The sequence below is a fragment of the Sylvia atricapilla genome, chromosome 11, assembly GCF_009819655.1.
Source record: "Sylvia atricapilla isolate bSylAtr1 chromosome 11, bSylAtr1.pri, whole genome shotgun sequence".
NCBI lineage: Eukaryota > Metazoa > Chordata > Aves > Passeriformes > Sylviidae > Sylvia > Sylvia atricapilla.
In genome coordinates, this window is record NC_089150.1 from 14,149,797 (window position 1) to 14,165,969 (window position 16,173).

At 40.4% G+C, this 16,173-nt stretch overlaps 2 protein-coding genes across 2 annotated transcripts; both read left to right on the forward strand.

Annotated features, from left to right (window-relative positions):
• Positions 1-318: 318 nt before the first annotated feature.
• On the forward strand, positions 319-2,565 carry SELENOK (selenoprotein K). The gene is made up of 4 exons (XM_066326745.1): positions 319-384; positions 953-1,043; positions 1,779-1,859; positions 2,469-2,565. The coding sequence occupies exons 1-4, from the start codon at positions 366-368 to the stop codon at positions 2,563-2,565; spliced, it is 288 nt and encodes a 95-aa protein (XP_066182842.1). The 5' UTR covers positions 319-365.
• Positions 2,566-5,570: 3,005 nt separating this feature from the next.
• ACTR8 (actin related protein 8) lies at positions 5,571-13,928 on the forward strand. The gene is made up of 13 exons (XM_066326746.1): positions 5,571-5,755; positions 5,931-6,101; positions 6,843-6,953; positions 7,225-7,329; positions 7,922-8,095; positions 8,657-8,750; positions 9,543-9,675; positions 9,995-10,148; positions 10,673-10,768; positions 11,280-11,420; positions 11,842-12,106; positions 12,393-12,556; positions 13,213-13,928. Exons 1-13 carry the CDS (start codon positions 5,633-5,635, stop codon positions 13,354-13,356), a joined length of 1,875 nt encoding a protein of 624 aa, XP_066182843.1. The 5' UTR covers positions 5,571-5,632; the 3' UTR covers positions 13,357-13,928.
• The last annotated feature ends 2,245 nt before the right edge of the window (positions 13,929-16,173 follow it).

Here is a 16,173-nt window from a genome sequence, read left to right on the forward strand (position 1 = left end):
GCACTGAGAGGAGCCTCGTTGGTAACAGCGGCACTGAGAGGAGCCTCGTTGGTAACAGCGGCTGCTCTAGGGGACGCCTCGTTCCGCCGGGAGCAGAGTGGGATCCCGCGTTAACCGGGATGCCGAGAGACAACTCGTTAGTAACGGTGCTGCTCACAGGGACCCCTCGGTGACCGGCGGCCCTGATGACATGCGGTCGTTACTCTCCGGGGCCGCACGGCCTTTCCCCGCGGCGAGGGAACGAGCGGCCAAGCGGCACCCAGCCCTCGGCGGCGTGCCCTCGGCGGGCGGCGCCGTCCCCAGCGCGCTGCGCATGCGCGGGGCGGGCGCGCAGGCGCGGGGCGGGGCCGGCGCGGCGGGCAGCCATGGTCTACATCTCCAACGGTGAGGGGCCGGGGGCCGCGCCGGGCGTCTGCAGCGGGGACGGGCCGGGCACCGAGCGGGGGCTGGGCACCGGGCACCGACCGGGGGCTGGGCACCGAGCGGGGGGCACCGGGCCCGCTGCAGAGCGCGGCCCCACAGCGCCGCCGCAGCCGGACAGCCCGGCGGGGTCCGCCCCGCTGCTTGTGTCGCGTCACCCCTCTCTGCCCTGCGGCCTGTGGCCGAGCCTTGTCTGCTTCTAAAGCCGATTTAGGGACTTTGGCGAGTCCGAGTGCGTGCTGTGACACCGGCAGCGGCACAGTGCAGCGTTTGAACCGCTTACGGGGAATCAGACAGTGCACTGGTGTTTTCTGTAGGTTTCCCGGACGCAGAGCCCCTGTGGCCGTGCTGACCCCTTTAGTTCAAGCCCTTGGGCAGAAATAACCTACAGAAAATGAAACTCGCTGCCATGAAGTACAGTTTCACCGTCCCAGCTGCAAACTCTGGACTTAGCAGATCTGGTTTTGTGTAATGTATTGTACATGTCCCGCACTGAACGTCACTGGGTGTTTTATATCTGGATATGTTATAGGACAAGTTTTGGATAACCAGAGTCGGGCTCCCTGGAGTTTGTCATCTATAACAGATTTCTTCTGGTCGATAGCAGATTTTGTGGTTCTATTGTAAGTAGAAGTTAATTCTTTTGGTGAGCTTCATTTTAGATTTGACACAGGTGGAAGTTACACAATGCTCTCAGTATATAATAAAAGTGCTATATTTACTCTCTAGCATTCCATATGTATAAATGCTTTACTACAACTATGTGGCTTTGTTTATTAAGCACAGTATACTTAACAAAAACTGCATGAAAAGTGACACTAACTTACTGGCATTTCAGATGGGTTTCTTACATTTCATCTATTTTGAGACTGCAAAAAGAAAATATACAGTTTTGTTTAAAAGCATCTACTAGCTGATCAGATAATTAAGCTCTTTGGAGAATTTCTGCTGGTGACAATAGATTCTGACTATGTAAAAGTAATCACACAGCAGTAAACTGTGTTTATTTGTGGCCCCAGATCAAAGCCAGTTATCAAACAGAAAGTCCATGTGATGTATTCAACAGTTCTTAGTGATTTCAGTTACAAGTTTATTTTTTATGCATTTCGTGCACATTAACAAGAAAACTAGATTTTGTAATTTGGGCTTCACTGTAATTTGGAATGATTTCAGGTTTTAGTTTCATATGTAGGAGGCAAATTACCAAGATTTAAAAACAGTGATCATGAGAAGATAGATGCTTTATTCCTGAACACTACTTACAGTTTTTCTGGCCATTTCTTTTATCTTCCAATCAAAAAATTTAAAAAAACTATTTCTAGCTATCAATTCACCTAACCCTTGTTTTATTTTTTCAGTTTCCAGAGCATTATTCAACCAGATTTGAGAAGAAGAGGCTACACATCTTCCTCCTATTCAGGATACCATGACAGAAGAGGGTATTTTTTCATATTCACACCAGTTTTTTCCCCTGTCTTGGTGAAGTGACACGAATCTGAGTAGATTTCAGTTGTGATTTGCATTGAAATGGGTTGTGCAGGAAGGCTAAAATGGTTATCTGCACTATTGTTGGTGACAATACAGAGCTTTGGACAGCTACAATAGCAATACAGACTATAACACTGAAAATATTTCTGAAGCTTGCCTAGGAGACAAGATATGTCTTGGCTAAAATTCTTCTTTTCTTAGACATGTTTATACTCAGCATTTGACTTGCATTTGTGCAGTCATTTCTTGTACTACATTACCTACAGACAAAGCAAAACACTGTTACAGAGGTGTAATTTCTATGAACACTACAGCCTAAGTGTTTTGTAGGACTGTGTAAAAGCATCAGGGATCTGCAGCCTTCTCACATCACAGCAGTAATGAAACAGGAGAGGATTTCTGTGACCCTGGGGTTGGGGTTTTCTTACAGCTTTTCAGCTGAAACTCAACTTTTTTCAGACTTTCAGATGCTCAGACTTTCTCACTACTGACATTTAGAGACAGTGTTATTGTATATCTAGTTGAAAAGTTTAATGACAGTAAAATTCCTTTCTTTTCAGGCCTCCAGCACCTCCTCGCCGTAGGATGGGCCGAATAAATCACTGGGGTGGAGGCCCCAGTCCACCACCAATGGCTGGAGGTGGATGAGGAAGGTAATTCCAAATCTGCTGTATCCTGCTTTGAAGGGTTTAGGGTTTTTTTTAAATAGCAGTGTTAATTCAGGGTTAAGGTAGACTTGAGTGTTTTGCCCTCCTGCTGCAGAAGTTACCAAAACAGAAAAATAATCAAAATTATTCAGTTATCAAAGAATTAGAGATACATCCAGTAAAGGGGAAAAAAAGGCCAGGGTGAAGGATGTTAAAAAGGATTTTGGTTTAGGAATGGTGGGCTTTTAATTGCACAGAAGCTGATTGATAAAGTGTGGCAAAGAGTTTTGAGCACGGCTGATAAGTTACTTATAGCTTCTCATCTCTTTTGGCTGCTAATTTAAAGATCAGATTGTTAGAAAATGAAGCATTTTTTGCATTTCTAGTATGACATGTGAGGGGTTTTGGTTAAAGTTGATATTTCTCAACAGAAAAGAAAGAAAAAAAAATAAGTTGTTACAAGACAGTAAAAATGGGTTTATTTCCCCTGGTATAATGATACAGCCATAACAATCTTGAATTCCAGTGAAGTGTAAAAATCAGAATTCCTTAAAAATACAGGTAAAAGTAAAAGAGGTTTTAAATTTCTTATAGCTGTCTGATCATTTTATTCTGTTTAATAATGAGTTTGGCTGCTGGGAGTTCCAGCTGACACTGAGTATATTTACAGTGTGGTTTAATTTACTTTAAGACTTAAATAAACAATCCTTGTTTTTCATCAGTCATGCCCATCATTACTATCATAAAAGTTACAAGGAAAAAAAATCCCCATGCAGGTGGTTAATACCTGTAAACGTTGTAGGAAAAAGTTCATATACCAGGAAACACATACACCAGTATTTCAGTTCACTAGAACAAGGATGGGCTTCTTCCAAGTGGGAGAAAAACCCTGGGACATTGTGGTGGGGTTTTTTTGTTGAGTAGACACAAGGCCAGCAAAGAATCTGGAGATAATCCCAGAGGTAATCTTGGGTAATCCCAGCACTGTGTATCCTGCTCAGAAATAAAGTTAGCAACTCGCGTTTAGCTAAATAAAAAATAATATTATTTAAAAAATTTTACTTCATTTTATCTCACAAAGAAAAGCCTCTTTAAATGTGCTGTTACTACTTTATCTTTTAGGTAAACGCCTGCTGAGGAGGCAGGCACAAGCATACACATCTGCCAGATGACAAGAAGAAGAGTTTAGTGGTGGACCAAATGGGGATGTGTATGCCCGACTGGAAACTGTTCTGTGATAGAGGCAGATTAATGAAGTTGTACTGGGAACTCCTTCAAGGATCCAGTGTAACTGAACCACAGTTTCATTAAATACATGTTTACTGTCTAAAGTCTTTGTATAGTTTCTGAACATTTTACTGTAGTTGCAAAGTAATAAGTAAATTATATTTGGCTTGTCACAAGGCTGATTTTCTCATCATTTTTAGAAACTGAAAAAAATCTGAAGTACAATAAGCCTTCTGGTATTCAGATGAGGAAAAATACATATTTGTAGTTGATACAGATGGTCTCTCAAGAGTCAAAGCAGCACTTCCTAACAGGTTTTGTATTCATTCTCTCTGGACAAACACTCTTTACTTTCCTGTATTTTCATTGTATTAATGATACTCTAAAAGCACTTCAAAAATGCAGTTAACAGATTACTTTGTTTTACAACCCTTGCTTCACTAAGGCCCATAATGGCTTTTATAACAGAAACACCTCTTGAAACAGCTTCATTCTCCACTATAAACTTACTGAAATGTATAAACAAATTTACTGTACAAATTTTGGGAGATTTTACAATAAAATTAAGTGTTGTTTTTATTACATGAAGAAAAAAGAGATGAACTCAAAATACTGACAGCTATCCCAAAATAGTTATTTTGTTTCAAATAGGAACTATCTTTTATCTAAAATCACCCTTTTCAGGATGGGAGTTTCTCACTGTTCTTGGAGTTCATTTGGGATTTGCGGGTTTTGGGTTTTTTTTTTTTTGCTTAAAGAGGGCTGCATCTCTCTAAGAAAAAAATAGCTGACAATAATCCAGATTAAATTAGTTTCCACATAGTGCCACTGCAAATTTTTTACTTAAGCCTCCTTAGTAATTTCTTGTTAAGGAAATGTTCCTGTCTGACCATCCAGGCACCTCTCTGGCACTTCACATCCACACCCCGAAAGCTGAGATCAAAACTTGCCCTGATTGACTCCCTACACACACCACATTCAGGTCAGACCAGGTTTCCCAAAGCAGAGTCTCAGTCGTCCAGATCCTTAAAATTATTTAATCTTGGTGCAATAAGTAAATAACAAAAACTAGTGCCTCCGAGGAGGGACCTGAAAAAAGGAATCCCTGGTCTTTTATACCCTCAGTGTAAGCATGGCAAAGTCTGCGGGCTGCTGCCGTGTCTGGGTTCCCTCCCCGGCTGTGCCACAACTCCTCCCGGCCTCAGCTGTGCGGAGGGCTGGCAGCTCACGTCCCTGTCACGGGGCTCCTGTCCCCAGCCCGAGCTCAACCAGCAGCTCGGACTGCAGCCGCAGCCCGGCCTACCCGCACGGAACGCTGACTTGGCTGTGGAACAGCAACTCCCAGCCTTTAAAAGCCACATCTCCGCCAGCTCCAGTCAAACATCCTATCCGCACAGTTTATAGAGGGACTCAAACACGGAGGCTGGTCATCGTTGGCCCTCCACAGCTGTACCGCGTACACCAGCTGTACTACAGCCTTTGTACAGAGGAGTATTTTAAGCTGTTGGAGGATCATCAGCAGTACCAGCCCAGCTGACAGCGTTTGCCTGGTGCTCCGCCAGTCCCGCGGCAGCGGCAGGGCTGCTCCCCAGGCTCCCCGTGCCGCTGTTGGCTCAGCTCCGGGGCAGGAGCCCCGCACTCCTCCCCACGCGGGGCTGTCCCGAGCAGCGCCCGGAGCTGAGCCGGCGGTCAGAGCTGCCCCGGCGGTCAGAGCTGCCCCAGCGCCGCTCCCGCCGCTCCCCGCCCCGTACCTGCTGGGGGCGGTGCCGGGCCGGGCCCGCCCGCTTCCGCCCCGCGCCGGCCGCGGCGCCGCTCGGGCCCGGCAGACGCGGCTTCCGCCCGGCCGGAGCATGACCCAGGCGGAGAAAGGCGAGGCGGAGAACGGCAAGGACAAGGAGCGGGACCGGGAGCGCGAGCAGCGCGGCGTGAAGCGGCCCATCGTGCCCGCCGCCGTGCCCGAGTCCCTGCAGGAGGTGAGGCCCGGAGCCCAGCGGCGGCTGCTCGGGCGCTGCTCCCTCCCCGCTGGGGCGGGCCCGGCCCGGGCTCGGCCTTTTAAAGGCCTGCGGCGGGGCGTGTGGAAGCGCCGGGAGGGCTCCAGGTGGTCGTGGGGACTCGGTCTGACTCCGTGCGCGTTTGTGCTGCTTTCAGCAAATACAGAGCAACTTCATCGTGGTGATCCACCCCGGCTCGACCACCCTGCGGCTCGGGCGGGCCACGGACACGCTGCCCGCGGGCATCCCGCACGTGATCGCGCGGCGGCACAAGCAGCAGGGCCAGGCGGCCTACAGGGACAGCTGGCTCCTCCGGGACGGCCTCAGTGTAAGCCCGGCGCCTCTTCGGGGGCGCTTCGCCTTGTTATAAAGTGTAGATGTCCCTCTCGTCCTTCATGTTTTTCCACGCTTGCACCAGTCCGTGTTTGCGTTTGATTTGTTTGCAATTACTTAAATCTAAAAAATTGCTAAGTCGAGGGTTTGTACGTGTTGATTTCCCTATGCTATGGTCTGGTACCACTGTCAGTATTTCTTCTGATGGAATGCCAACTGTAGGGTTAGAATCTGACTTCTCTGTTTGTAAATGTGTTGGTTACTAGTTAATTTGTGATTTGGATAACACAGCAAATAATTTTAGTCTAGCCTCGTCGAAAAACAAATGTATTAATCCTATTTGTAATCTAAGTCTGTAAAAACTAAATTTATCCTCTCTAATATTAAACCTCGCCTTTAAATAATTGAGATCTATTTAAACATTTTTGCTCCTACTTCATATATCTGTAGTTATGTAGATAATGGCCTGGGCACACCACCAGAGATGAAGTCCAGCAGCCATTAAAAGCAGTTAAAAGATTCAAGTTGACTTGAATAAGGGTTGGGAACTCTAATATTAAAAAAAAATCTTTCTTTAAAAATGAGCGTAAGTCCATTTTGCATTGTACAAACATCTGTCCTTTCTTCCATTTATCAACTACAATAATGATTTAATTGTTTCCTAATAGCTTCAGTATTACCAGTGTACAGACATGGCTTGAGAGTGTTTACATTGCATGTTTGGGATTTTCCTTAGAAACCTGAAAGTACTGAGCAGAGACAAAATGGCCTTAAAATGGTGGACCAAGCAATATGGTCCAAAAAGATGTCGAATGGAGCAAGGCGCATACCAGTGTCCCCTGATCAGGTAACTCATTCTTAAGGTCTTATTAAATTGTTCATTCATACAGCCCTTGGGTGTGATGCCGTGCTTCAGTGGACAAGAATAGATACCCTTTATAGACCAAATATGGATAAGTGCTATTGTGTTACCTAACTCTGAAAATGTGAGAAAATTAAGATTATAAATAAGCATTTCCTCAAGGACTGGGTTCAAAGGGGTGTTTCATTTTTCTTCCATGCATAAAAAGTGACCGGAAAAATATTTATCAACAGGATTTGGTTTGTTTCCATTTCAGGCCAGGTCATACAACAGACAGATGAGGCCTGCCATTTTGGATCACAGCTCTGGGGCCAAGTGGACAAACACATCAAATCATCCTGAATTTTTGGTAGGAGAAGAGGTAAGGTTGATTTTCCTGCTGAATGAGGCTTTATGTGTTTTAATGCAGCCATTGATCAGTTGCAGTCTGCTATAAGTTAGTATGTACTGAAAGATGTGTAAAGCTAACCAACCAAAACTGAGAAACTTTACTGTGGAGTAACTGAGTATTTTTTATCATTAAGCAAGACAAGAGGGTTTCCCCCATTTGCTTAACAAGTATCTTGGATCCTCTGCTGCCATAAATCAGGGATTTTGCAGGGAGTAGGTGAGAACTTTACCCATATGGCATAATTCAGAGAAAAGGCAAGAAACTGATAAAAGTATCACTATATGGAATTGCTGCTGAGTAACTTGATATTTGTGGGCTTCAAAGTGTTTAAATTATTTTAGTTTATATGAGGTCATGGAAAAAATATACCTTTGTGTTCTCTAGATTGTCTATGGGTAAGAACATTCAAACATTTTAAACAATGTACTTGCTGTCTTTTTATTTTAATAGTTTATAATCAAGTCCTGTATCTGCTTCTGAAATACTTTTCTTCCCACTTGTTACTCATTTTGTTACCTTTTTTTTGAAAAGCAATGCCCAGAATGTACTCTCTTATTTTCAGGCATTGTATGTTAATCCATTAGATTGTTATAATATCCATTGGCCCATTAGAAGAGGGCAGCTGAATCTCCACGCAGGACCTGGTGGTTCGCTCACTGCAGTACTGGCAGACCTGGAAGTTATATGGTCATACGCAATACAAAAATACCTGGAAATACCACTGAAAGACCTAAAGGTGAGCTGTGAACAGCACACTTATGTGGTGTGGGCTGTATCCACTTCTCTAAGTGTTATTGTAAAAGAGGAGCAACCTGCTGTTATTGGTAGTCTCTTACTAGTGCTTTTCTTAATGACTTCTTTGTGCTGGTGAGCAGGGTTCCCAAGATTTCATCTGGAATTCTGTCCATGTCTTTAAGACAAAAGCTGTTGATAGAACTTCTAACAAGGATATTTAGAAATCCCATGATAGACATTTCACAGTCTTAGTTTTTGTTTGTTGGTTGGTTTTTTTGGGTTGTTTTGTTTTGTTTTTTGTTGTTGTTGTTGACTGTAAAGAAGGCAACTGGGGAAGGGTTGCCTAATATTTGTATAGTTACTTATCCTTGCAAAGTAGGGGTTTGTCTCATGCCTGATGTACTTTTAAACATTTTAATAGTTATAGACTATTGGCACTTTTTTGAACACATTTTTTAAGTATTAAAAACCTTTCCTTTCCTAAGATTTTGATTTTTTTTTCTTAAGTTATATATTAAACTTTATTTGAGAGCTGGCTTTAATTAACTATTCTTGTCTTCAGTACTACAGATGCATTTTACTAATTCCAGACATCTATAATAAACAACACGTGAAAGAACTGGTAAATATGATCTTAATGAAGATGGGCTTCTCAGGTAAAAACCATAATGAAGCAAATATTTAATGATTAATTGCATAAAGATTTCTTCTTTTTTATTGTAAGGGGTATTTTTAACACATCAGTCCTGGGTTAGCTGGGACTAGTGCCCTCATCTTATGGCAATCATGTAACTGTCTCTCTTAAAGGGGCAAAAGGGTTGGCTAATATTGAAACAAGTTTCTTGGTTTGCTGTTATGCATCCCAGCTGTGGGCTTCTCATTCAGCTGAGGTAAAAGTAGCAAGTCTGATCTCTTAAGTATTTCTAAAATGCATGATTGTCTGGAAGGACAGACTGGAACCTCTGGTAGTTCCTAGGTTTAAATACGGGTTATGATACAAATGTACCCTGTAAAGGTGGATTGAAAGGAAAACAGAGAGTGAAATTGGACCTTATTTTATAGCTACTTAAAGACCTTATCTGAAATGCTAATAGTAATGCTATTTGATTAAAACCAGAAAAAAATAGGAAAACATTTCACGTACATCCAGTGGCCAAGAGCCTGCACTACCAGATTAAAAAAAATATTGAAATTTGGAGACAATACCTTTAGTCTTGTAGAAAATTGAACATTTGACCCTGCTCTTAACTTTTTTCAGGACTTTTAAAGCCTTATCCAACAAAAAAATCTCAACGTACCCCCAACCCATCTTAACTAAATGTACAGGCTTTCAGTGCAGTCAGGCTATTGGTAGATCTTTAAAAGACATGAAAATGTCCTTTAAATGTCAGCAACATAATTGTAAAGTTTGGCATGAATTTAATAATATTTTTTTCTCATATTTCTAGGGATTATTGTGCACCAGGAGTCTGTCTGTGCTACCTTTGGAAGTGGTTTAAGCAGTGCATGTATTGTAGATGTGGGAGATCAGAAGACAAGTGTTTGCTGTGTAGAAGATGGTGTTTCCCATCGCAACACCAGGTACCTTAGAGTGTGCAGAATTATCATCGTGCTTACCAAAGATTTGACTTTTAAAAGGAGACAAAATTTCTATAAATATAGGGGTTTTTTTACTCTAAGGCATTTAACAGAGTCAGCTGTTACAATGTGAACCTTAAATGATTATCTTTAAAAGAAGAAAACAGGCAGAACCAATCAGAACTAATACTGTGTTCTGCAAACTCTGGAAGTCATGATCCCAGCATGTCTAAAATCTTCCTAGCATTCCTCTCCCTATCACTGCAGTCAGCCAGTATTTCAGCAACTACATAAAAGGATCTTTTTTTCCTCTGTGCTTTAGGCTGTGCCTTGCCTATGGAGGATCTGATGTGTCAAGGTGCTTTTATTGGCTTATGCAACGAGCAGGATTCCCATATAGAGACTGCCAGTTAACTAATAAGTTGGACTGCCTGCTGCTTCAGCACCTAAAGGAGACATTTTGTCATCTAGATCAGGTGAGAAGGGGCAAATCGTGTGTTATACAAGTAAATTTTTTTCCTTTACAGAATGTTACTCTGGAGAGCCTTTTTGTGAGTCCAAGTTGATTGTAAATATTTTACTCAGGAGAATACTGGCAAAAGCTGTAGAAGCCTAAGACTTGAAATGTTTGTAATTTGGTTTATCTTTCCTCTAGCTAGAAGGAATCCAAATCCTTAGAAAGATAATTTCTTTGTTCTTATTGCTGAAAGAAGCTGATAATTGCATACTCGCTGGTTTTCAACTAGAGTTCTGGAAAATCTGCCAGCAGGTCTCTTCTTCCTGCAAAATGCTCATTGTAGAGGCTTACGCATGTAGAAAGCTGTCTGGTACAGCATATGACATGGAAAACACTTAAAAAAACTCAAGAATAGATAAATAAAGTCCACAGTTAGAAGAGTGTTTTGTTACTTTTTGTTGTTTTCTGTAGTTAAATATAGTATGCAGCTTCATAAATATAAAAGATATTATTTTTGTTTGTTTCCATTGTTTCTGGCCTTAGGATATTTCTGGATTACAAGATCACGAGTTCCAAATTCGGCATCCAGATTCTCCAGCTTTATTGTACCAGTTCCGATTGGGGGATGAAAAATTACAGGTGATTTTTAAATTAAATTACAAATATATTGAGCATTCAGACTCAGAGCCTCAATTTGTATCAGTCCAGTGCTACTAAACCCATGTGATTTATGGATTGTTCTTAAACTATGCTTGTAGATAAAATAAATTCCTATATGGATGAGTGGGCCTAATGCAGCACTGGTGGATGCACAAAACTTTCTAAGTAGCTTTATTCTTCAAGTGCAAAGCATTAACGTTAATTTTGCAAGTTTTTCAGCTCACCATTGAATTTTCTGATTTTGTAACAAACTACATTTGAATACTTATTTATCATACAGTGCTAAATCTGTAAAGAAACTTGTGTATTTGTTGGGATTTTTTAAAATTATAAAAAACAGAAGACACTTTAGTATTTTATAAACTACCTGGAAAAAACCCTTCTATTTAATTTTGAATTGTGAGAAAAATAGAACAGGACTTCTCTTTTATCTGTAGTTAATGCCAAAAGAAGGAATACTGTAGTCAAACCCTGCCAAATCTCTCTTCAGGCACCCATGGCTCTGTTTTATCCTGCAACTTTTGGAATTGTTGGACAAAAAATGACAATTTTGCAGCACAGGTCACAAGGTGACCCTGAGGATCCTCATGATGAACATTATCTGCTGGCCACACAAAGTAAGCAGGAGCAGGTGTGTGATTGCTGGTTTTATTTTTCATTAACTATCATTTAATTGGGGAATAAAATCAGGGCTCATTAGCTCATCTCAGAAACCAGAGCTTGTTACCTTGGTCAGAAGTACTAAAGAATAAATTTAAAGTGAGTAGTTACAGCTGCCAAAACAATCCTTCAATAAGAAGTGTGAATTTTTAAAGTGGAAGAAGGCTTCATGTTATTGGATTGATCAATCTGATGGAGTTCAAAATAAGCCCTTACTTAGAACATGAGGATTAAAATGAAAATTAGATGAGGTAATAATGTAGGGCTTAACAAAGCACCATTGTACTTCCCTTCACCTTTTTGCACAGCAAGGTTAAGTCTTTGTACTGTTCTGTAATCTGCTGTGACCTTCTTGCATTTTTCATATTTCAACTTGTTTTCTCATTTTTAAGTCTTCAAAAGCTACAGCTGACAGAAAATCTATGTCAAAGCCTGGTGCATTTGAGGGAGAATTGAGAGGCCAATCCTCAGACATTTCAGAGAGGATCTACCCACAAGAAGTGGAACTGGGATCTTCGCAGGGTGACTGTATGATACCTGGCAATGATTCAGAGGAACCTTTAACTTCACACATGTCCAGGAAAACTGCTATTTCTCAGTTTGAAGGCAAAGCCTTGGGCCTGGACAAAGCCATCCTTCATAGTATTGACTGCTGTGGTAAGAATTACATTTGTACAAGTCTATAAAATAGATCTTAGGGTGGATTTATGTAACTCCTGTATTTCACCAAAGAAAGTTGTCTCTCTGGGTTTTATCACCTGGAGAGTAGCTACACTGTTTCTTATGCTTGCTTTGTTAATGTTTCACGAGCTATGTGTCCAATCAATAGAAGAAGAATTTTAAAAGCAAACATCAGTTTCTATCTGGTTTGACTTGCAAAAAATTAATTTTACAAGCCATATTAACTTTAAAAACCAGAATTATTTCTATATATTCATTCCAGCATCTGATGATACAAAAAAGAAGATGTACAGCTCCATCTTAGTAGTGGGAGGAGGCCTTATGTTTCATAAAGCTCAGGAGTTTCTTCAACACCGAATTCTCAACAAAATGCCACCTTCTTTCAGAAGAGTTGTTGAAAATGTTGAGGTCATCACAAGGCCTAAGGTAACTGTTAACTGATAGCTAAGTAGTTGGTAAACTGTGGTTGAAATCTTTAAAAGATTAAAAGAAAAAAATTCTTTAAAAATCTCAGAGTAGTTGAGTATCTGAAATTTAAGGGAGCTTTCCACCTATAACATAGCACTGGCTGGTTAGAGACAGGGAGTTAGAGGCATAGCAAGAGTGACTGGTACAGATCACTGAAGTGTTTATTAGCTCAAGGCCCTATTCTTAAAAAAGCATTTAGTACTGCCCCATGAAGGTAACCTGTCTCCTCAGCAAGAAATATTGATTCTTTAATTTCATTTTTTAGTGCTGTCAAGGTAATAGAAAAACAGGCATTGAGATTAATTTTCATTTGGCATTAGTCAGGCAAAACTTGTAAATGTATTTCCATCTATTTCAGAGCCTCCGTTACTGAAGGCAAGATTTTCATGATATACTTAGAAAGCATCTTAAAAAGTGATTTCTCAAAGCATCTTGCATATCAATTAAATATTTTTTATCTCACTATTTTTTCCTGGATAGTACTGAAAAACTTTTCTCCTCCCCTACCCCATCAGATTCTAACTGGTAAATACAGTTGGAAAAATAGGATACAACTTTAAAGAACCATGCAAAATGAGAGCAATGATTGTGTGCAACCTGTGTTTTGAATTTAGGATATGGATCCACGTTTAATTGCCTGGAAAGGAGGTGCAGTTTTGGCCTGTCTGGACACAACTCAGGAGCTGTGGATATACCAGAGGGAGTGGCAGCGTTTTGGTGTCAGGATGTTACGGGAGCGAGCTGCCTTTGTGTGGTAATGGAGGTGGTTACTGAGGAACCTGTAGGAACTTCACTGGAGATTCCTTTCCTCAAATGCCCTTTTTTTCCAGTGCTCACAAATTGATCTTCTGCTGATATATATTTTTTGTATTTTATTAATATTAACTTCAACTGAGATTTTTCTGGAAGCATTGTAAAAAAACAAAAGAACTTACTTAATTGACTTGACTTCAGCTACCCCATCATCTTTTGAATTGTATGTATTGAATTCTGCATACAGAGTATCACTGTCATCTCCAGAGTGACTATATTTATATTGTACAGGTTATGTATATTAAAATTGCACAATGTAGGAACTTAAGGTATAAAATACTATGTGACAGTTGTTAAGCCAAGATTCATTCCGGAAACATGTACACAGAAGCAACAGCTGAAGAATGCAGCTGTGGGTTCAATGTAATATTCTGATTCCTACTCTAATGATACCAGGACATGAAGCTGTTATATAAGTGATAATTAGGGTAAAAGTGAAATGAAGGACTAAAACTACAGTCACTGTTTGTATTTTACTTATGTAGTAAATTATTTTATTCAGTGGAAAGACAAAGAATTTGGAAGTGGAGTATTTTTTCCTTGCCTTGGTACTTATCATCAAAACCTCTTGTTAGCTTTTCATTATCAATTGTAGAGTCCACGTTTTTTCCCTAATTTACAAAAATCAATATAATACACCCAAAAGACCTAGCTGCAATTTTATAAAGCCAGCACATCTTCCAGTTTCGTTCCACCTGAGGGCAGTGAGGCTGCACTCCTCAACCACCCTGCAACACCAACCGAACCTGGCTTGGTCAGGCAGCTGCCTTCAAAAGGAAAGCACTGATTTGAACTGAAATACTGAAGGTGGAGCTTTCTGAACAAACTTGAGAGCATTCCTATTGCTTTCCATACCTAGAAGGTAGCCTTTTTTATATGACCTTATCTAAAAGGATGCTTGCAGCAAAACTCTACAGAATACAAAAGCTCAAAAAAGTGAGAATTCTTACCTCAGTCTGAGATGGCACGAGCTGCCACAGCAATGAGATAGAGTCACAAGTAGAAGAGCAAATCCTCCAGCTGAATTGACTGTGAGGAGCTCTAAAAGAGAAAGAAATCACTTTGAAACAAGTCTCTAAAAGCTATTGTCACTTATCATAATAATACCAATATATGGTACTTATGGATTAATTTATGTGTTTTTATTAGAATTTAGAGAAGATGCAGACAGAATTATTGAAATTATCATTTCCAATGTCCATACATAGAAAGTGTGCTAAAAAGCAATGCAAAATTATTAATCATTAATATTGAAGTTGTTGATTACTTAAATTGCTTGTCTTCCCTGCTTTGAAAGAAACTAAGCATATCAGTCTGAATCTGGTCCCTGCCAGTTCCCCCCATGGTACTGGAATGCACCTCCCCCTCCAACCTGATGTATCATCAATCATCATCTCATCTCCTCTCTTCCTTTTTGTTTAGAGTTTTACCTGGAGTAAGAGCTACAAAATAACTAATTCCTGAAGTGCAACATTACTCTAATAAGCATAGAACTTAAGGGAAGAAAGGTAAAAGGCAAAATCTGCCAAGGTCAGTAGAGACTTAAGTCACCTAAAACCAAAATCATCTGCATCTTAACAGGATTTTAACATTCAAACATCTATATAACCAAAACATTTATTTTTCCTAGATTTTTGCAAACATCCAGGGGGAGATCTGCTGAATATACCTGATAAATATTGCAACAGAAAACAATTAGTAGTTTCAGCTTAGTTTGCAGTGAATACTGACTTGAGAATGATAAATATTCAAGAATCCATGCATTAAAAAATAGTAAATTCACCTGCACAGGATTCTCAAGATTTCTGTTTAAATGCCATGGGTATGATTCAGTTGGTAACAAAGTGATAAGATATCATCACCTATTTCTAGTCCACAAACCCATGAAATACTGGACACTTGCAGGAGCCCTTACAATGAAGTGGAAACATCTCTAATTTTTGACAAACAATGAACACACTTTAAGTTTTGTGCTCTACATCTTCCCCTACTTAACTACTGAAATTACTGTTACTTCATGAAACTTCTATACTCTTTATACATATTTAGTGCATATTTCCTACAAACGTTTTATTTGCTTATTGAATAATAGCACTGAAAGTGTATAAAACTATTTCAGCATTGCAAACGCACATCAGTTTGGTTTCAAGTATTCTAAACCACTGCAAAGATTGAAGACCACTTATATCAAGTACACATTTACTCATAGTTCCACAGGGAACAATTACTCTTTTCCCCTAATGAATAATTATTCAGAAGTTTGAAGTGTGATGCTTGAGTGTGAATAACCAACCACCCAGAGACTGTCCGTTATCTTCTTACGTGATAAGAAACAAAACCATTAACAAATAATTAAGCTAGAAAATTATTAATGATTCAATACATTCTAAGAAGAGTGATAAGGCAAGACTTGGGAAAAAAAAAAACAGCATCTACAAGCAACATCAACAATATTGCAGCAGAGACCATTATCTTAGATGGTGTCAGAAAAAAATACAAGATTTCACGTTAATCTTGGTTTGTCTTCATAATATCAGTTTAGTTCTGCCATGAGCATTCTGAAAGGGTAAACAAGACTTCTGGGTTTACCCTCAGGAGTGGCACTGACTCCTCACACAATACCAATCCCAGGCCATTTCTCAGGGTGAGATGCTCTCACCACCAGCACGTTTTAATGCAGTTTAGTCTATAACGAACACGCACTACATTTGTATATACCGAATATATTCAAAGGACAAAGCCAACAGAGAAGTAAATTATCT